At 53.1% G+C, this 20439-nt stretch overlaps 7 protein-coding genes across 7 annotated transcripts; 5 read left to right on the top strand and 2 right to left on the bottom strand.

The window, feature by feature from the left end:
* Positions 1 to 515: 515 nt before the first annotated feature.
* BO86DRAFT_418385 (uncharacterized protein) lies at positions 516 to 2899 on the top strand (the record flags this gene model as incomplete). Its single annotated transcript, XM_025675075.1, has 2 exons — positions 516 to 2674; positions 2737 to 2899. 2 exons carry the CDS (start codon positions 516 to 518, stop codon positions 2897 to 2899), a joined length of 2322 nt encoding a protein of 773 aa, XP_025528414.1.
* A 2637-nt stretch (positions 2900 to 5536) lies between these two features.
* Positions 5537 to 6704, top strand: BO86DRAFT_398850 (uncharacterized protein; the record flags this gene model as incomplete). Its single annotated transcript, XM_025673578.1, has 4 exons — positions 5537 to 5700; positions 5764 to 6179; positions 6227 to 6348; positions 6414 to 6704. The coding sequence occupies 4 exons, from the start codon at positions 5537 to 5539 to the stop codon at positions 6702 to 6704; spliced, it is 993 nt and encodes a 330-aa protein (XP_025528413.1).
* A 1023-nt stretch (positions 6705 to 7727) lies between these two features.
* On the bottom strand, positions 7728 to 9101 carry BO86DRAFT_398849 (glycoside hydrolase family 18 protein; the record flags this gene model as incomplete). The annotated part of the gene is made up of 4 exons (XM_025673577.1): positions 7728 to 8413; positions 8512 to 8746; positions 8798 to 8822; positions 8914 to 9101. 4 exons carry the CDS (start codon positions 9099 to 9101, stop codon positions 7728 to 7730), a joined length of 1134 nt encoding a protein of 377 aa, XP_025528412.1.
* A 2102-nt stretch (positions 9102 to 11203) lies between these two features.
* yth1 (cleavage polyadenylation factor RNA-binding subunit YTH1) lies at positions 11204 to 12363 on the top strand (the record flags this gene model as incomplete). The annotated part of the gene is made up of 1 exon (XM_025671918.1): positions 11204 to 12363. A coding segment is annotated over one exon (474 nt), but the record flags the coding sequence as incomplete, so codon positions are not given.
* An 808-nt stretch (positions 12364 to 13171) lies between these two features.
* Positions 13172 to 14559, top strand: pst2 (putative NADH-quinone oxidoreductase Pst2). Its single transcript, XM_025671917.1, has 4 exons — positions 13172 to 13377; positions 13496 to 13581; positions 13647 to 14043; positions 14110 to 14559. The coding sequence occupies exons 1-4, from the start codon at positions 13351 to 13353 to the stop codon at positions 14209 to 14211; spliced, it is 612 nt and encodes a 203-aa protein (XP_025528410.1). The 5' UTR covers positions 13172 to 13350; the 3' UTR covers positions 14212 to 14559.
* A 210-nt stretch (positions 14560 to 14769) lies between these two features.
* Positions 14770 to 17577, top strand: npl4 (nuclear protein localization protein 4). The gene is made up of 4 exons (XM_025677131.1): positions 14770 to 15026; positions 15099 to 15229; positions 15318 to 16785; positions 16864 to 17577. The coding sequence occupies exons 1-4, from the start codon at positions 14928 to 14930 to the stop codon at positions 17191 to 17193; spliced, it is 2028 nt and encodes a 675-aa protein (XP_025528409.1). The 5' UTR covers positions 14770 to 14927; the 3' UTR covers positions 17194 to 17577.
* Positions 17578 to 18211: 634 nt separating this feature from the next.
* BO86DRAFT_388679 (uncharacterized protein) lies at positions 18212 to 20330 on the bottom strand (the record flags this gene model as incomplete). Its single annotated transcript, XM_025671916.1, has 2 exons — positions 19718 to 20330; positions 18212 to 19639 (listed from the first exon to the last, which is right to left on the bottom strand). The coding sequence occupies exons 1-2, from the start codon at positions 19868 to 19870 to the stop codon at positions 18212 to 18214; spliced, it is 1581 nt and encodes a 526-aa protein (XP_025528408.1). The 5' UTR covers positions 19871 to 20330.
* Between the last annotated feature and the right edge of the window lie 109 nt (positions 20331 to 20439).

The following is a 20439-nucleotide window of genomic DNA, read 5'->3' as shown; positions in this document are numbered from 1 at the left end:
AATAATCCAACCGCGCCCCTCATCTACTCCGTCTCCTGTTCTTCGGCTCCTGAATCCAGGCTCATTCGCGCTCATTCGCTTCGAATTGCCTACTTCTACTTGCGCCTGTCATCAATCGCTTTCCGACTTCCCCTCACTTGCCGCAATCCTCGGTCCACCCCACGGGGCTGTCATTCCTTTCTGTCGTCCGTCCACCGTCCACCGTCCACCGTCCACCGTCCACCGTCCACCGTCCACCGTCCACCGTTGTCCACTGCATTTCCGCTCGGCGCACTTCCAACTCGCATCTACACCGACCCTATTCAAAGATTGCCTGTCGCACGCCCCGAGGTTAACGCTTGATTGTGGTTTTATTTCGCTTGTGCGAGTCGGTCCATCTTTTGCCAAATAGTCAACAATTGATCCTCAATTAATGGACCTGGTTGCCTCACGAGTTAGAAATCGAGCTCTTGTGGTGAACTTTGGATGAATCAGATTCTGTGATCGCAGCAATTGGACGGACATTGGGTATCACCATGGCCGCCCGGCCCAGATTTGGTGAAATTCGCTCCCCCTCGCATGATACCCTCCGCAGCGGGGCGCCCTCCCCGCGCATTGAGCATTACGATGGTGAAATTCCTCCCGCGCTCTCCCCGCTCGATGCCTTTGCCGCTCAAGGCCGCCTTTTGGCCCGCCAGTTGGAGGAATCCGCTCGGAGGAACCGTCGCATGAGCCGATTGCCTCCCTCCAGCGTGGCACGCTCCCTTTCGCAGCCACGACCGGGCTATTTTCGCTCGGCTTCTACTAGCGATGCTCGCGGGGGAAGGCGCAATGAGTTGTCGAGACAGCCGACGCAGAAGATGAACCCCGAGGTGGAGGAGCCTAAGTTTCGCCCACAGTCCGAGCATCCGCGGCTCAGCGCCATCTCACACCTGTCAAGTGAAGTACCAGATGAAGCAGAGGCGCAGGAAGAACAACACGAGATGCCGGATGAAACAGAAGATGACGATGCCACCCCGAGGAAGGAATCGACTGCTGATGTGTTTGACTTGCCCCGCTCCGACTCTCCGGACAATCTCAGTGCCTACAGTGCCCCCGAAGGACCCCGTCGCTTCTATTCCGTTGCCCCCTCCTGTGTTCCTTCCGAGGGCCGCACGCCTCCGGCAGGGGTGGTTGTGATGCCCCCGTCCCGAACCTCGTCTACCGATTCAGCTTCTCATTTAAACATTCCGTCGCGTGGATTGACTCCGTCAGCCTCTCATCTCTCGCGGCCATCGAGTGGTTCTCGAGGTGGCCAATTCGAGAGCTCGGATGATGATTACAGCAGCTCAACTGCAGGCTCCACGTTCTCGAAGCCACGAAAAATGTCCTCCAGCAGTGCGATGTCTATGCCTTACTCGCCCATGTCCAATGTGCAAATCCGGCCTCATCCTCGATCTCCATCCATAAGCTCGGAAACTTCAAACTACGGGGGTCTATCCCGCCCGTCGTATAATTTCTCCCGGCCGATGAGTCGATCTGGCACGAGTCTGTCGGCTCCCGGACCGGTGTGCTCGTCGGATGGCATACAGAGCACCATTAACCGCGGACACAAGCCCAGCCCCATCAGGGTGCCGTCTCCATCCGATTTGGCATTGCATCCGCACGAGGATCCCTCCTCAGCTGTGTCGTCTTACATCCATACAAAGTATGCTTTACCTCGAGGACGCGCCGTCTGCCGTGATTCGGTTGTCTTCTCCGGCCTGCAGACTCCGCATTTCGAATGGCAAGAACCGCTGTTCGAGAGTCCCGATCGCCAGGCCCCTGCGGAGTCCTCTCCATCTCGTCGTACCCCGTCCCCATCACCATCAGGTAAAGAGTCAGTGATTTCCAAGTCGCGCTCTTTGCAGGAATCACCCAGCTCGTCTCGGAGGCTGTTGACCCCTGAGCCGCCGCTCCCGCAGGCGACTAACCTTTCGCCCAGCGATCGTACAACACCTCCAAGGCGGACATCAACCGAGTCTGCTACGGCGGAAGTTGTACGACCAGAGCCACCAGTGAGCGAACCTGCACCACCCGCGCAGATGGAGTCCGAAACTGCCAGGAATGACCACGCCGATACAACGTCTTCTGCTGGCTCCGAATCCACTGTTCGCCCGCAGACAGCCAGGACACAGACCACATCCGCGCCCATTACAGCGGATGAACACGTGACCAAGGGTATCGAATGTCACGAGAAAGGATCCCTCAATGAATCCACGTACCACCTTCGCATCGCGGCCAAGCAGAACCATCCTACGGGAATGTTGCTCTATGCGTTAGCATGCCGCCATGGTTGGGGAATGAGGCCGAATCAGCAAGAAGGTGTACGGTGGTTGCGCAAGGCTGTGGACTCCGTCGGATTAGAGCTTATGGATGACTCCAATCCGTCGATCCCTGTTCGCATGAGAGAACTCCAGAAGGCTTACCGAGCCCAATTCGCTCTCAGTATCTACGAACTTGGTGTGAGTCATCTGAACGGGTGGGGTATTGAACAGGACAAGTCTTTGGCCTTGCGCTGTTTCGAGATTGCGGGTCAATGGGGCGATGGTGATGCGCTCGCAGAGGCCGGGTTCTGTTACGCAGAGGGCATTGGCTGTAAGAAGGACTTGAAGAAGGCTGCGAGATTTTATCGCCAAGCGGAGGCCAAGGGAATCAATATGGTCGGGAATAGCTGGTACGTCTGTGGACTGTTCTGTGAGAAATCAACACTTTTTTTGGCTGACTATTCGTTTCCAGGATCTACAAGGACAAATATATGTCGGACGACAACCCGAGCTCCAATTCGCGCGGTCGTGGCCGCAGTCAACGATCCGGTAACACCCCCGACAAGAAAAATCGCAGCAAGTCTCGCACTCGCAGTCTCTTTCACCGAAAGAAATCAGTTGCTACTGAGGCCTGAAATCCGGGCTGCCTTCTTTCGAGATTAAAGTGTTCACTAGCAACTGGAAAAAAGCCGTGTACCACCACCTCAGGGTGTTGGTACTATCATTGCACATGTCTACTTCGTGACATCCTCGTTTGTCACCTTATCTTCTTCGTTACATATTCCATCTTGCCCCTTTTTTTTCTTTCCAAGTATCTACTTGCCTTGTTGCGACGTCGACCCCGTGAGGTACATTTCACTCATTCCTCCTGTTCTCATTCATCCCTCATTTTATGCTCCTCTTGTGGCTCGATCATGCTTCCCCCGTCGATTCTCACTTGCAACTTGCTTGGCAAATCGAAAATTTCGACTTGGTCTTCTGCCTTTCCCAAGCCTTCGCAGTGGGTCAGTGTCTCTCTTCGTCTCACCATTTCATCCCTATCTTTGAGCAGGCCTTGCCAACGGCTCCGAATGCTGGCCCGGAGAACGATCTTGGATCAGATCTCTGGGAAGCAATTTGCGGGCATCGAAATTCGTTTCTTGGATACCCATCATTAGCCCCTAATCACTGTGTGATATTCGATTCGTGACTCTCCTTTGTTTAACTGACTCCGGCCTTGAAACTCTCTGGGTCCTACACTTTCGTTCCATCCTGTCTATCTTCTCAAGTACCTTTTTTACACACTGCAGAATATATTTATCCTCTTAAGTAGCCGAGTGAGCGTTATCGGCCAACGTCCCAGCTGGTGAAACGATTTATCATATTGATTGCAATTGGACAGCACCAGCAGTTCCTCTGCCATGGGTGCGCATGGTCCCTCCTTGGCCGCGTATTTAATTTAATCTTCAAGGTTCTAGTGTCTAGTGCCTGGCTTGGCTGGGTAGGATTGCGGCCATGGGTTAAATTGGGACTGCAGGGAATATGAAACCACCGTCGAGGCTTCAGTTCTGGACTTTGACCGAGAATTGAGGTGATGTAGAATGCGATGCGACGGCGAGAAAAGCAGCTTTTGGATTTTACATATGTCACACAACCTAAAAGGTAATTGGGTTGAGTGAGTTTAGGGATTGAGAAGATTGACTTTTTCGTTTCCCTTTTACTTTTAGTATTACATAGCATTGGGTTGGGGGGGGGGAAGAGGGTAAAAGAGGGTGGAAATGAAAAAGGCTGGACTGGACTAGACCAGAACTACTTACTTCTACGTTAACTAACACTTAACAGTCTATGGAAGGCGGGAACTTACTCGGGCGGGGGTGTCCGCGTGCCCGCTTACATTCCAGGTTCCTTCCTTCCCTCCCCTCCTCCTCTTCTCCCATCGTCAATCATCAATCATCAATCCCCTTCAACCCCCATCGCTTCATTCACTGCTCCACGCTCCACTCATCAATTTGTCGCTCGCCTGTCTGATTGGCAATCTCCGTGACTTTCCGGGGTTTCCAAGACATGTCTATGAACATCCCTGGACTTCCAACTCCTGCTCATCATTGGTTGCAGATCGTCAGAGCCATCGGAGCAGTGGCCGAAAGCAGTCACAGCAGCCACACTACTCGAGGGATTGTCCCGGGATTGTCACTTTTATTGATTAAATGGGATTCATTGGAAATTCCTCTAGCAGTTTAGTTGCATCTCTCCGGCGGTTCTGTCCCACAACAGCTGCCCCCCCCACCCCCAGCAAGCCCTGATCGTCCGGGGGAAATTGGGTCTTCCAGATTTCCAGTCCCCGTGCTCCCAAACCTTGGCTCACTTTTAGTTCTACCCCGACTGGCCATTCTAGCTTGTTTGTCGTCTTTCCCCTCTTCCTTCTCCTCCTTCCCAATCGCTTCCTTCCTCCGACTGGATTGAAGTTAAAAAATTATACCTCAGCCTCGGTTCATAGTCTACGTACAGTCGGAGCTGCAGGTCAAGAGGCGCACTGCAGATATGTTCATCTGTTCATCATAAGCTGTTTGCTGGGAGCGCGTGGCAAACGACCCTCCATCCCGAACCTACCCTCGATCGACCGGCGGGATGCTAAGTTCGGAGCAGGGATAGTCTCTGCTGGCTCGCTTCTTGCACGGTTACATCCAGCTAATTGGTAGCGGCGCCGCCAGCTGCATACCTAGTCTACCTAAGCATGGCTCCGCCTGAAGAGGGTCCGCGGCGTTCCATTCTTGTCGGACATATTGCTGTTGTCTATAACATGTGAAGATCGCACTGCTTCCTCCGAGACCCAGATATATCGTCGGGGTACTTAGGGGGGAGAATCGCTGTTTGTTTGAGCCGGTCTCAAATTCGTTTCTGGTCATTGTCATCCCTTGCCAGAGACTTTTTGAATTGTCCTCGTGGGTTCCGTGGTTTCTCGGTCAACTTTAATTTCCTGCTGCCCCTGCGTGTCACTTGACTGGAAGTTGAGGCTATGTATGTACCGCATCATTCCAGATCCATCCCCGATTAAAAGCTGCTCTTGTGCCATCGCGGCTAAGACTGATCTCGTTGCAGTCGTATTGATCCTTGCTCAAGACCGCTCGACACTGGCGCTGTGCAACTTTCGAAAGGAATATTTTCTGTCCCAGCTCACTTTATCTCGGGTCGGGCTCTTCTTTTTTGCTTGCGAGGTGAAAGACCCCGCATATGTCACACAGACATCATCCATCCCCAGCGAACCAGCAAGATACAGACAACCCCATTTCAGCATGACTAGTGACAGCAAGCCCCATGTTGTTGAGACCGGTACGGTGCCGGCCGCCGCTGCAACGAAGCCCAGTTTCGGGAGCCGCGTTGCGGCTCATTTCAAGCGGTGGTGGTGGGTGCACCTCATCATCTTGATTGTGGTGGTTTTGGTGGTGGTACTGCCGGTGTATGTTGCTATTCTCTCTTCACTGCAAACTATTGCGTTTCAAGCCTGACATGATCGAACCAGAGTTTATGTTGGTTACCCCAACATTGCCCAGCATGATATCAACAAGTCAACCTTGAATATCACCAGCATGGCAATCAGTGATCCGACGCTCAACTCCTTCCATTTGCGAGAGACACAGGTTATTGGGTCTAGCAGCGCCTTCAAGCCCAACATCTACTCCTTCGGCGCGGCCATCAGTCTTCTGGGTGGAGCTCCCTTTATCACAGTTCAGATTCCCAAATTCAAAGCACATGACGGCGTCCAGGTCGATGTCGATCAAGACGTTAATATCACCGATGTGGCGGCATTTACCGAATTCAGCAAGGCGGTCATGCTCAACGAGGAGATCCAGATGAATGTGTACGGCAAGGCTGATCTGAAAGAGGGTAGCCTGCCTAAGACGAAGATCACATACAATAAGACTACGACCATCAAGGGTAAGGCATTCGCCTCTAATTTCAACGCATTGGCTCACAGGTAGCAGGTCTCAACAAGCTCAAGGGGTTTGAGCTAGTCGATCTTACCATCTCGACTTCCACGAAGAGTGGAAATAATGGCAAAGGGACCGTCTACATTCCCAACCCTTCGCCCTTCACACTCACTTTGGTTAGAACCCAGCCTCAGACTATCATTGACTTCGCGCTGTCTACAATAGCTAATGCTTTCACTAGGGCAATGTCACCCTTGACCTATCCGTCAACGGCACTGCTATTGGCCAATCCTACCTGTCCGATCTCACCATCCGCCCAGGCAACAATACCCTTCCCATGACTGCCAACGTTAGCACCCTCACCGTGGCAGGCATGCTTGGCAGTTATCCCACCTTGATGCTTCCCGTTGACATCGTCGGTAATTCGAGCGTCTACAACGGCGAGGAACTATCGTATTTCGCCGAAGCTCTAGCTGCTAACACGCTCAGCGTAGAGCTGAACGTGACGAAGGCCTTGGGAGGCATTCTTTAGATTGGGGTCATCGCTTCCTTGGGATATTTTAGGAATCCTTAGGAGATGAAATGTTGAGATGGGGACCGTCTATCTTGCTTGAAATGATTATCCTGTATATGTTACATTAATGCTTTCCTTTTTGTGGTATCTTGTGTCATGATGAGGACTGATGAGTGAAATGGTATCTATGCTCAATGGCTATATAATTAGGTTTGCTGCCATGAGGATGAATTGAGAGACCTGTCATCTAAACACACACCTAAGGGAAACACTGCCCCCCGTTGATGTGATTCCTCTTCCTCTCGCTTGCACGTCAGATGACCGCGTGCGTATCCTACTTGAACCGGCTGGCCCATTGTCCACCGGGGCACAGACTCGACAACCGTTGATGAGCAACTTCAAACCTTAATCCTTTCTCTGTGGATCTCCTCGATCATCATCGACCCGAATCTCTGGTGAACTTTAGTCTTTGGCGTGTTCGCCTCCGCCCTCGCCGTAGCCTGCTGTCAAAGTATTAAGTAGTAGTCTATGATTAATGGTGTGGAGGTCCACGCCTAGAACAATCTTTCTCCCCTCCCTTATCCCCTCCCCCTTCTTCTTTCTTCCGTCCCCGCCCCGCCCCCTTCCCTCCTACTGCTCACCCCACCCCCCACACACCTGGGGAATGAGATCCGGGGTGCACCCCTATCCATGCTCATGCTTATTGGGTCTGGTATTGATGGTATCTAGGGAGATGGGAGGTGTTATTTGGGTTCGAGTTTATACTTGGTATATGGGGGTTACAGGCTGGACTGATTGGGGTGTGGTCTGAGATGCCGGTGTAAAATAGTCTTTGGTTGCTTCCAATCTACTAGGGATAAATATCACGACTACCAGCTTCTGATCTCGCAGGGTATACCAATAAACATACAAGGAATGCAGATAGAGAGAGAGCGAGAGAAAGCCACAGCAGAACCCAATGCTCGCACATCTCTTCTCCCCCTCGCTATCTCTCTTCCTCTCTCACGGTCTCTCTTCTCACTCTCACCCGAGGCAACAAACTCACATGTCATGCAGACTCTCATATCCAACCTCTACTAAGCTCTTTCCCTTTCCCCCACTCTTATCCCCACCGATATGCCAGTAGAACAGTCCCCCCAGTTTCATCCGCGTCACGAACTTCGCCTTCAGCTGCACCGTCCGCGGGGTGTCGTACGTGACGAACCCGCCATCCACGCCGCCGACACAATACGCCGCGCCGGCCTCCTCGTCCACGACCTCCCGCGCACCGGGCCGGGGCAGGTCACAGTAATCGAAGATCCCGTCCTCGCCCCCGCAGCCCGCATACCGCTGACCGGGGCCAGAACAACCCAGGAACGACCGGCCATAGACCGGGATCCCCAGCAGAAGCTTTTTGGGGTCGATGGGGTGGTTGTTGAGGATGTATGCGATGCTGGACTGGCAGGACAGGGTGTTGCTGCTCGCGTTGGAACTACTCGGCGGGGCGGTGAGTTGCGCGTGGTGGCCGGTTTCCGGCGTCCAGGGTCCCGTGAAGTCGTAGGCCATGATGTTGAGGAGGTCCAGGTAGGATTGGGCTTTGGAGAGGTCGATGTGTCGCAGGAACCAGGGCGAGGCGGGGAGGGCGGATGTTACCAGGTAGCGGGGGGTCGGGAAGGACTTGCGGGTTTGGGCCAGGAGGCGGATATAGTCGGCGCCTTGATGGGCGTCGGTGGGGTGTTCCCAGTCCACTTTTTGAGCCATTCTTAGCATGGAGTTGCAAGGACTTTGCGTGGAAAGCAGGGTTGAATGGTGTTAGAGAGAGCAGTGCAACAAAGAATAAGCTTACCATCTATACCATCCAGGCCGTACTCGTCCACCAGTGCTCGGGCAGTCCGCCCAAAAGTCTCCATACAGGATTGACTGCGAGCCACGCGCGAGAAGTTCTCACTTCCCTTGCCGGCGCCACCGATAGACAGAATGAGTTTCAGTTTAGGATACTTTGGCTTTAGCTGGGCGAAAGCCCGGAGACAGCCGGTTGTGCCGTCCACGGGCATCTGTGTGTCGGCCCATTCGTCGCTCAACTGGATTGAGTCAATTTACAACCCACAAAGCGAGAGCGGAAGAGTACTCACATAGACGGTACCGTCTTCTTTAACCCTATGAGAAGAGAAGCAAAATTGGTTAACATCCTGTGTGTATGGGTTCAGGGCCCGAGGGCCAGATGTGGGTGCTGAGTGGCTACTAGTACCAGGCAAATGCGTAGAATATATGCGAGACAAATCCCAGTCGCAGCGATGAAGGGAACTGTTTCTGGTAAATGCGCCAATTGGGATAGTAAGCTGCATTCAGATAGAACGGCACCTCATAAGAGCTGCTGCTGGAACGTTCGGCTGCTTTGCGACGCCAGTGTGGGAATAGTGCGGAATTAGAGAACATATCGAGGTGGGGGGATCCTAGGAGGGCCAGGAGGATGCGCGAAAATTTGATATTGAGCTTAGCAAGCCCACAATAGATAACTATAGCCTCTTTGGATCCGATCGAGACACAGACCGAAATGTGACGAGAAGGAAGGTGAAGGATCAAGACGAATAGACTGGATGAGAATGGCGTCACGTGTGTGGGATATGGGCAGTGAGAGGACGAAGTGATTGTTTTCTTGACTTCCTTTAGTTCGCTCGTCGTCTGGACAAATATATTATGTCCGAGCCTCCTATACCCAGGACTTCATGTCAGTTATCTGGATTTTGCTTTTTTTTTTTCTTCTTCTTTTTTTCGGCTCCTATCGATTCGTCTGTTCGATTTTTCTGGAAGATTGAAATCCCTCACTCGAACCGGGCAAGAATAAGACAGAAACGGACGTGGAAGGAAAAAAGGGTCAGTGTTAGACAGCAAGACCGAACAAGCGAAGCGACAGAAGTACAGACTCTCCCAAAGAAGGCAACCGCAGGAGTTAGTTAGTTAGTAGTAGTAGTAGTAGTAGTTAAGTTAGTACTTGACCTACCGTAAGGTACATTCAAGTTAGTTCTTCTCCCGTTTTGTGAATCCATTACTACTGGTACTAATAAGGTAGTCTTAGAGAGTCCGGGTACGCTATTTCTAGGGCTTCTTAATAGTTAGTCAATGCGGCGGCGGACAAATCCTCCACCTCCACCACCACCATGATGATGATGATGATGATGCCCAGAAGTAGAACCAATCGCACGGCCCATCTAGGCAGAACAGGCAGAACAGGCAGAGTTTCAGGCCCCAGTCGCAAGTCTCTCACTCACTCTCTCTTACTTCGTGTTGGCTCGTCGGATCAGAATCAGCCCCAGACACGGTCCGAACGTCTCCAGGCTGGCTCCCTCCCCGCCTATGACAGTTCCAGGTTGAACGTCCGTTTCAAGCCATCGGGCGGGTCATTGGCTGCCTTCGAGGCTTCGTTCTGACTTCAGCACAACAACTCCGTAGGCTATCTTCAGTGCATCAACGCTCAGAGCCTGTTTTGATGACATTTGGGCTCCTTCACTCCCTGGCCTGGTGCCAATACCTCGATGCCGGGTGGATCAAAGACAAGAAAATGCGACTGATCCCATGCAGCCATGAGAAAAGGATCGACCGATTACTGAGCTCCGGCGCCGAATCAGCATTGCAGTTGTGCATGTAATAGTAGTGCTCTCGGGCGACATGGCCCGCTGCTCATCCGCCATCGCTCCCTCCCTCACTGCTACGAGTACGGAGTAGTCCACAGGTATCTCGATCGGTCGTTCCGAACCAGACTGAATAATCGATTCCGTGGAGAAATGCATTTAATGGTTTTACTGCTGTCTTGGAGATACTCGGGCTTAACCCCGGTGCACTTCGAATGCCACCGTCGCAATTGTTTATAGGGGTGATCCTTGGTCAAGGTGAATATGCTGACTGTCGCGGTGATATAAACACAGCCACCGAAGGGAGGAACCATGATCCGAGAGAGATATGAGCTATACCCAAGGCATAAATCTCGGTTGGAGGGGTGAGACAACGGATGACATGGGCGATCTTAGCGTGGCAGACGACGTATCTTCCGGTGCTCACAGCGACCAGCGGTCGCACGGGGTGGGTGGAAGTGCCCATGAGATACGAGAAGCACAAGAGAAACAGTTGTTCTCACAACCGGGCGGATCCTGATTCTACCCCAGATTCCAAGCAGTGATTCTGTCTTGAAGCTTGTAGGCTCAGAGTACGGAGTAGCCGACCATGTAATGCTGGCCGTGCCAACGATGTTGATGCTCGTCATATGCAGGGGCAGCCCGACGCTGCTCCGGGGAAGATTTCCCCAGACAGCTGGGGCGGACGAGCTATCGCATTCTGGCTAAGTATCATCCTGTCTGATCACGGTAGAATGTATGACCTGTCCGATCGGAATGTTTTGGTTCTGGATTCGACTTCGACTTCGACTTGGTTCCATCATGCAGGAGCTGAGTCATCTGCTCGAGCTGTTGCCACCGCCTACTGCTCAAAGAATATTGCCGCTCTGTCGCTCGGGCTGATCTCTTCTTGTCTTTGTCTTTGTTGCTCACATTCCTCCCTGTCCAACTCCTAGCTCACGATTCATAACTCGTTCTCACACACGGCAGCACTCCTCAGCAGGACTGGTCTATCTCTCGAAACTTTTACATTGACCACGAGTAGTGGTCCCTCGTCCAGATTACACTACTTCTCCGTTTCTTATCCATTGACAGCTCTTTCGCACATACTCTGGCAAGCTCAATACAATGGCGACTGACGTCGGCCATGTTGCCTCGCGCATCCTGTCGCCCGATACTCCTCGAGACCCGAACTTCAACGATTTCTCCTTCATTCCTTTTCTGCGCAGTAGCTATGGATTCGGCCTCGCCAGCGACGTTCCCGAATGCAAGGCCTTCCACGAGGGCCACTGTCCGCTAGGGCCAGCCTGCCCGGACCGACACCCTACGCCCTCACGCATGACCACGTCAACGACGACAGCCTCGGGACTGGCGCCCTCGACCACGCATGGATCCCTGGTCTGCAAACACTTTCTCAAGGGGCTTTGCAAAAAAGGCATCAAATGCGAGTACCTCCACGAATACAACCTGCGGCGCATGCCCGAGTGCCAGTCCTTCTCTCGATCCGGCTACTGTCCAAATGGCGACGATTGTCTCTACCAACACGTTCGGGAGGAAGCCCGGTTGCCGCCGTGCGAACACTACGACCGGGGCTTCTGCGAGCTGGGACCGCTGTGTGCCAAACGACATGTGCGCCGCCGCCTCTGCCCGTTTTACCTGGCGGGCTTCTGCCCGGAAGGCAAGAGCTGCACCGATGCGCACCCCCGGTGGTCGGAGAACCTCCCGCGGCCTACGATGCGCGTGGAGAAGACGGAGGAGGACCTGGAGCGCGAGCGGGCGCTGATCCGCGAGGAACAGGAGAAGGAGAAAGAGCGGGAGCGCGAATGGCGGAGCGAACGGGGCCGCGGCGGAGGTTTCATGCGCGGCCGGTTCCGTGGGCGTGGGCGTGGCTAGACGATGCTCTATCAGGGGGAGAATTCCGTGAGATTCCAGTTTGCTACCTTGTGAAGATACCCATCCGTGGCATTTGATGATGATTTGATTTATTTTACGACGCAAAGCGGGCAGGTCATGTATGTATTTTTTGCAGATATAAGAGCCAGAGGAAATGGCTACACGTTTAGCCGAATACGAAATCTTATATTTATGAATTTCAAGGGCTTATTCAGTAACTATGTACGGTGCAGTACAATGATTTCTAGGGTCGGGGTCTGCAGTTCGTATAGAATGCAGATAAGATGGTCTGATGGGCTGATTGCGTGCTGGGATGAGCGAGGGAAGGTCTAGAGCTGATCTCAGATAAGAATGCCAATCCATGATGCCCGGAATGGCCTCCTTCTCTAATTAGCTATGATTATTGAAATGTATAGAAAGCATTGTCTAATAACTTAGTAAGGATAGAAGCAGTTGTATCAACATAGTTCAAATGAATGGAATAGAGAGAGTTTATGATGGATCCCAAAAGCAATCAATTGCAATGGTTATTGCTACTAGTGTACTGTGAAGTTGCAACACATCCGACCACCTCGGGCCTCTTCCTCCGTATCCCGAAAGGGGATATGGTGCAGCTGGAGCCTACTGGCTCTCTCTGGTAGACTTCTAGGCGTGTTACGGTATGAAGACTAGCCCTACCTTGTACTAATGGCTGATTCAGAGATTAACAATACGGGCAATGAACTCCACCGCGTCCACTTTTCCAGGAGGTTCTGAATTTCCAATGCGCAATCGGAATTTAAGCGCGATTTGTCACCGTCCCGTAAGATGGCTCTGCCACTGTTGATTGGCCTGGTGCTCTCTGGGCTTCCCCGCTCGTCCCACTTGCAACTGCTCACTGCCAATCACCAGCTCTTGGGCCCAGGGTCTGTCATCGATTACGGATGCTTGCCAAAGCAATTGAACCTCTTTTGCCCGTAGCTGCGCAGCAACTGTTTGTTGTACGTACAGTACTTGCTGAATGAGGGGGGGGGGGAAAGAGAGGGGCGTTTTTATCTCACGGTCTCGCCGGTCCCAATTCTGAATATATAATTGCTGCTTCTCTGCCCCTCTTTGACCGGCCCCTCTTTCTTCTCATCAGTCCTGGTATCCAAAGACCGTTTTCTGCCATCCTTCCAGAAATCATCCCCTCACAAACAGTCACCATGGCTCCCAAGATCGCTATCGTCTTCGTATGTACTTCCCCAATCTGTTGACATCTTTTCTCCATCATACAATGGGAGAACTTTCAATTCGTCCTGGTCGTTCCTCAGGAAGCCGGAACATCGTCACTGATGGTTGATCATACAGTACTCGATGTACGGCCACATCCAGCAGCTGGCCGAGGCCGAGAAGAAGGGTATTGAGGCTGCTGGCGGTTCCGCCGACATCTACCAGTGAGTTATTATCCAGGCAAGGCATCAGCCAAGTGATCTGATAGTCGCTGACACAATTCACCTAGGGTCGCTGAGACTCTTCCCGAAGAGGTCCTGGCTAAGATGCACGCTCCTCCCAAGTCCAGCTACCCCGTCGTTGAGCCCAAGACTCTGCTCGAGTACGATGCTGTTCTCTTCGGTATCCCCACCCGTTACGGTAACTTCCCTGCCCAGTGGAAGGCTTTCTGGGACCAGACCGGTGGAATCTGGGCTACCGGTGGCTACTGGGGCAAGTACGCCGGTCTCTTCATCTCCACCGGTACCCAGGGTGGCGGTCAGGAGTCCACTGCGCTTGCTTCCATGAGCACCCTCGCCCACCACGGTTTCGTCTACGTTCCTCTCGGCTACAAGACCGTCTTCGGCCAGCTGGCCAACCTCAACGAGGTTCACGGTGGCAGCCCCTGGGGTGCCGGTACCTTCGCTGTAAGTCACTATGCCCCGGCGGATTGCATGATGCCTCCCTGGTGCATCCACTAACATCACTATCAGGGTGCCGACGGTTCCCGCCAGCCTTCCGCTCTCGAGCTCGAGATCGCCGAGGCTCAGGGCAAGGCCTTCTACGAGCACGTCTCCAAGCACACCTTCGCTTGACTACATGGTAGCGAGCAGACCCAGTCGGAGTCGCCTGCCGCGGCCCAGCCGCAGCAGAAGGCCGAGACGGAGAAGCCCGCGCCGAAACCTGCACAAAACGGACAAAGCACCCAGGCCGCGACCCGGGAGGAGAAGAGCAATGAGGGACCTTGTGGCCTGCCCAAGAAGTGTGTCATCCAGTAGAAAACTGAATTGCTTAATATCCTATCCGGTTCTCTGCTCTGTAACTGGGCTTGCTTTTGTTTCTGTTTCGGTTGGTATGGCGTTGGGTGATAAAGGGAGGGAATTTCAAGTACATAATTCACATGATACACCAGACTTCAGTCTAAATAGAGAATGAATGATAATATGTTCGGTATATACATATGCTATTGCCTGTTTTATGACGGAGAGGATGTAAAAAGGATCTGGCAAAGAATACGGAGTACTAGAGAGTTGGGAAGCGGCAGTTCCTGACAAGGATCAAGGCGGTGAGGGGTAGCTTACGGTGGCCGATGACGATGGAGCTTCGCTGCCTTCCTCGCCCGCCGGAGAGCTTCCTCTTCTCCGACTATCTTCCTCGTTCTCTCGGATCCATCTCCAGCCTCAGTTTTTCCTGATTTCCTGACATGACCTTATGAATACGATGAAGCAGTGAAGCCTGAGCTTAGTGAAAATCGAGAAACCTTTGTTCCAAGCCTCCGCCCGCTGCCTCCTCTGGTGCCTCTCTCGCCATCATGGCGTCCCGGTCGATCATTTTGAGATTCGAAAGCCGCAACGGCCAGTTCCGGCTGACAGTCAGCCCTCAGGACTTGTTTCCTACTCTTCAGCAGCAGGTGAAGACTCATCGTCGAGAAAGAATAGATAACATCAGCATGAAGGGACTACTAACCTTGACCCCACTTTAGATTGTTGAACATCTACCTTCCAGCACAGATCCCGCATCTATCGCCCTCTCCAACAAGCCCATAGGTACCGGTGGTGAAGAGAGGCTTCTGAGCACACTTGGAGGGGTGCCGATCGAGAGAGTCGGTCTCAAGTGAGTTTGCATCGAGTACCCGCAGCACGCCAGGTAGTCTCAACTGCCGAGTACAGCGGCTAATAACTTTCTCTGCCGGGAATCTTAGACACGGAGACAAGCTCTATCTCGGTTACAACGAGACCCAAGGGCAACAGAATGGCTCCGTCAACGGAGTTCCTGCCTCAACCGAAACATCCCGACGCTTGAACGGAGCACCGGTTCCACAGAACGATACCGTCACATTCCGCCCCCCGCAACCGACCTCCCCAACCACTGTGATCAAGAACCCATGGGATGTGGTGCAACAATCACCGCTCGATGATGCACTGGACAAGAAGGACGGCAAGATCCATCGGCCCCGCGATATGAAGATGTGTCGACACGGTCCCAAGGGCATGTGTGACTATTGCATGCCGCTCGAGCCATATGACCCCAAATACCTGGCTGAGAAGAAGATCAAGCACCTCTCCTTCCACTCGTACCTACGAAAACTCAACGCCTCCACCAACAAAGCGGAGCTCAAAAGCTCTTTCATGCCCCCGCTCAATGAACCCTACTATCGCGTGAGACGAGACTGCCCGTCCGGACATCCTCAATGGCCGGAGGGCATTTGCACCAAGTGCCAGCCGAGTGCCATCAGTCTACAGCCGCAAGAGTTCCGGATGGTCGACCATGTGGAGTTTGCCCACTCGGAGCTTGTCAACTCGTTGCTCAACTTTTGGCGGAAATCCGGGGCCCAACGGCTGGGATTCCTGTACGGAACCTACGAAGAATACGCGGAGGTTCCCCTGGGCGTCAAAGCAGTGGTGCAGGCCATTTATGAGCCCCCACAGGTTGATGAGGTTGACGGGGTCACGCTGCACGAGTGGCCCGATGAGAAGGAGGTCGATGAGGTGGCGCGGCTTTGTGGCATGGAGAAGATTGGAGTGATATTTACAGACCTGCTTGATGCGGGTAATGGAGACGGATCAGTAGTGTGCAAGCGGCACATTGATTCCTACTATCTTTCTTCCCTCGAGATCGCTTTCGCAGCGCGCCTACAAGCTCAACACCCCAAGGCAACAAAATGGAGCCGGACGGGCCGGTTTGGTTCCAATTTCGTCACGTGTGTCCTCAGTGGAGACGAAGAAGGTGCGATCACTGTCAGCGCGTACCAAGCATCTGTGGCTGCAGTCGAGATGGTTCGAGCCGACATCGTCGAGCCGTCCGCCGAACCATCTGTGATGCTGGTCCAGTCTGAGGATGACGATGAGCAGAACAAATCTCGATATATTCCTGAGGTCTTCTACCGCAAGATCAACGAATACGGCGTCAGTGCTCAACAGAATGCCAAACCCAGCTTTCCGGTGGAATATCTCCTTGTCACTTTGACCCATGGTTTCCCTACCGAATCTTCCCCCCTCTTCACCGACAGCACCTTCCCCATCGAGCATCGTGAAGTCATTGGCGAGAGCCAAGAATTACGCAACGTCGCGAAGAAGCTTGTCTCGCATGGTGACCCGGAGAAGGCAATCCGTGCTGTATCAGATTTCCATTTGCTGTGCTTCCTGCACAACCTCTCTACCTTCAGCAAAGTATGGCCCTGCTTTCTCCTACTAAGAGTATATCGCGATACTATCAGTCTTATGCTAACCCAACGCCCCACTCTCCAGGACGAAGAATCTCTTCTCTGCCGCGTCGCAACCTCCCGCAACCCCGCCGACGGTATGCAGCTGATCAACACCCCCGGCTGGGCGACACTGGTCACAATTCTGCAGGAAAGTGGTGAGCGGCCCCCCAAGCGCCCCTGGCTGAGCACGGCCACACTACCTCCTCCATCCTCATCCTCACCATCACCATCACCTGGATCTGAGCTCCCTCTCCCCCTGAGAAAAGCCGGTCGACGCCCCTTTCCCTCTGCCTCTGCCTCCTCCCGATCCGCCTCTCCCAAATCAGAAAGTGAACAGCTTGCTAAGAGGTTTAAGGGAGCTAGCCTAGAATGAGTGATTGATTCTGGTCTTCCACGTCGAATGGAGAAACACCTTCCAGCCCGCGGAAACCCGTCTCAGCATTTTTCCCGCTCCGCCTGATTGCCTCGCTGTCCGCTGCCCCCCTCACCGGTGTTCCCTCGCTCTCGATTATCCATAATATTTGATTATCCATAATATTTGGAGAGTTCGAGTTGCGATCAACCTTTTAGTATGCGCGCTAGTCGATCCCGATCCCGGCTGATATGGTTTGGTGATCGATCTAGAAAGGGTCAATGGGGTTAAGTGGTTTTTTTGGTTGGTGGGGGGAACCGCTCGTAGAGGGGTTAATTGGACCAATTACTAGTCCGGAGAAGCATCAGTGGTCGTTACATGATGCCGTATCTAGGGTATAGTCTCACTCAATATCTCTTTCAACAGGCGCTTTCCTCGCATTCCCTTAAGGCATACGTATCCACATATCTGGCACCCTTTTCGCTTGCTGGTGCCAAGCTCGGCTACTCAGTACTCACTTTTCGGCCGTAAGTAGCATGCCTATTTGAGGTCCGTAACTACCGGTAGTGGTAAATCGTTAACACGGAATCATGATACCAACATGTTGGAGTGGAATTTATTGATGAAGCGAAGAAGAGACAAATCACATTCCATATTCCCAGTGAGTGCCATAGACATTTTAAACCCATGCGTCAAATTGAACAAAAAAAGGAAAACAGCATGACAGAAGTGAAATACTAACGCTCCACGGAAAGTGACCGTTGCATATCAAAAAAAAGACAATATTATACAGAGTAGAATGGCAAAAGTCGTAATATCATGATCGCCCAATTTGTCGTCGGATGGTGCAAGATTACAACAAGAGACCGAAGGGATCATCGAGAGAATCAAAGGCATTTGTGAACGCACCACGTCAGAAAAGAATCCGAAGCCAAAGAGGCCTCCCTGCAATCAAAGCAAGTAAAATCGTAAGTACGTAGAAGGAGAGAACCGCGGATTGAGGAGAGAGTATTTTCAAGAGATCGGATGCGGACGCCGCTTACTCTTGCTCAAGCAACTCGCCCAGTCTCTTCTCCAGAAGGCGTCTCCCCTCGACAGTCTTCCACACCTCGTGCGGTGCCCCGCTCACGATATCCCAGTCCTTCAGGTTCTGGGTAATCTTCGTCAGGTCCTCCTGCGTCTTGGCCCATTTGTGGCTTTTGCGGACCTCGACGCCCGAGCTGACGACGACCAGCGGCGTGTCAGACATCTGGACGTGGCGGGCAGTCTGGACCTCCGAGGCGGTCATGGACTTGGCGACGAGATTTTCTTGGAGCTTGGCCTTGATGAATTTTCCTGTCTGGTAGGCGCTGCGGCCGTAGACCCGGTCCTCGCGAGTGCGACCCTTGAACAGCGCGCCGGCAATGCGATCCAGCCCCAGCGGTGAGAGCACTCCTTGCAGCCAAAGGACAAAGCCGCGGCCTGAGGAGCCGATCTGAGAGAGATAGTCCTCGTGCGTGCTGTCGATGAGTAGGATGCCAGTCACCTCAAGCAGATGCCTACTCGCGAAGATGCGGCTGTAGATGCCACCGACACCCGCAGAGACGAGGACCCAGGGACCTTCTTCGCCGGCCAGGGCAAGAGCCTCCGAGAGGGCGTCGGCGGCCATGCCGGCTGAGTAGGGGGACGGTGCGTTGTCGGACCAACCGAAGCCGGGGCGATCCCAGTAGCAGTAGCGAGGGACCAGGCCGCTTTGGTAGGCGTTGTCAATGAAAGGTTGGAGGGTGTGCTCGACAGGACCTTCGCCGCCTTCGATCAGGACGGTGGGAACGTCATTGAGGTATTGAGTCGTCGTTGTGTTAGGGCTGCCGACACAGTTGAGGTGGACCTGGTAGTTATTGCTATTGACGAGATACTTCTTGCCTGGCGCAGGGAGAGAGGCGTCGCGGGCCCGCAGGATCAGTGTAGCCGTGAAGAGAATAGAGACGATTCCGAAGATAGCCATGAAGATGGTCTGCAGTAGCACGGCGATCCATTCGCGGAGGGGGCGACGGCTTTCAGGACGACCGGTGAGACGCTCTTCCTCTTCACGCTTGCCCCATTCTACCGCCCGATTCTGGAAGATACTGTACAGGGCGATGAATGTGGCCCAGACAACCGAGGCTACGCCTACCCAACCCTCTTCGACGCGGATGCGAGGTACAGCAAGGGTGAGGATCATATCGATGCAGAGAAAGACCCCGATAATGATCCCCCACACGGTCATCGGCTTGGACGGCACGGCAAAGAACAGCAGGCTGATGACGAGGTAACCGGTGGTGAGGGTTGTATAGGCGAAGCTGAAGAACCCAGACCCCCGACTATGCATCATGGGAGGACTGACGAACAGTGATACAAGAAGGAAGGTCCACCAAATGAAACTCAGGGCCAGAAAGAGCGAGGATAGGCCGCGAAGAGCGCGGATGCTCCAAAGGTTGTACGGAGAGACCTGGAAGTGGCAAGTGTGAGCAACACCGACTGCCGTAGCACATTTTCGTTTGCTTTATCCACAACGAAGGGCACTCACAGCAGGATCATCAGGACTCAGATAAGCTGGGGGATCGCGCGGCAAGAGTCGTGAGCGCTCAGTGGGCTCTGGATGTTGGGTATCGTCACCCTCATTGTCTGGCCGCTCCTCCCTTTCGGCGTTATCGTTCCGCCCAAGTTTAAGTGACGGCATGATGCCAGTATAGCGCAACACTCGAAGTCGACTTTGACAATGACCGTATGTACTGTACAAGCGGCACAAGGTTTGTAACCACTTTCACGGATGAACGGTGGAAGCGAAGCGATAGAAAAGCGATAGAGAAAATCGAGAACACGGCTGCATAACAGCAAAAGAGGGCAGTGACGGAGATCGCATCTCGATAACTTGACGTCACAGGGAACAATGGGGGGAGAGTGAAATATCACGGGATTTCCCCAGAAGGAATGCCACCCACTGACGTCATGCAGGGTTCATGCCAGTTTTCACCGCTACATCTGATAAGAATTGTGGTACACGGACAGGTTCCTGGTTGAAGGTGAGACTGCAGCATCTGTGGAAGAGAGGGCAGAGAAAGGAAGAGGGATATATTGATCTGGCGTAGTAGAGAGAAAGAAAATAGATTAATGGAAGGCGCGGGGGGGAAGAGATAGCTGCCAGTCAGGTGATCTTTCGTCCATTTATTCAGTAGGCGGGCTGTTGATTTCTACACATACTGAGTACTCATGCCATACTCAATATCAGATCAGATCAGATCAATTGTT

The sequence above is a fragment of the Aspergillus japonicus genome (genome assembly GCF_003184785.1).
Source record: "Aspergillus japonicus CBS 114.51 unplaced genomic scaffold BO86scaffold_19, whole genome shotgun sequence".
Lineage (NCBI taxonomy): Eukaryota > Fungi > Ascomycota > Eurotiomycetes > Eurotiales > Aspergillaceae > Aspergillus > Aspergillus japonicus.
The sequence above is the reverse complement of the archived record's forward strand: the minus strand, read 5'-3'. Positions and strand labels throughout refer to the sequence as shown.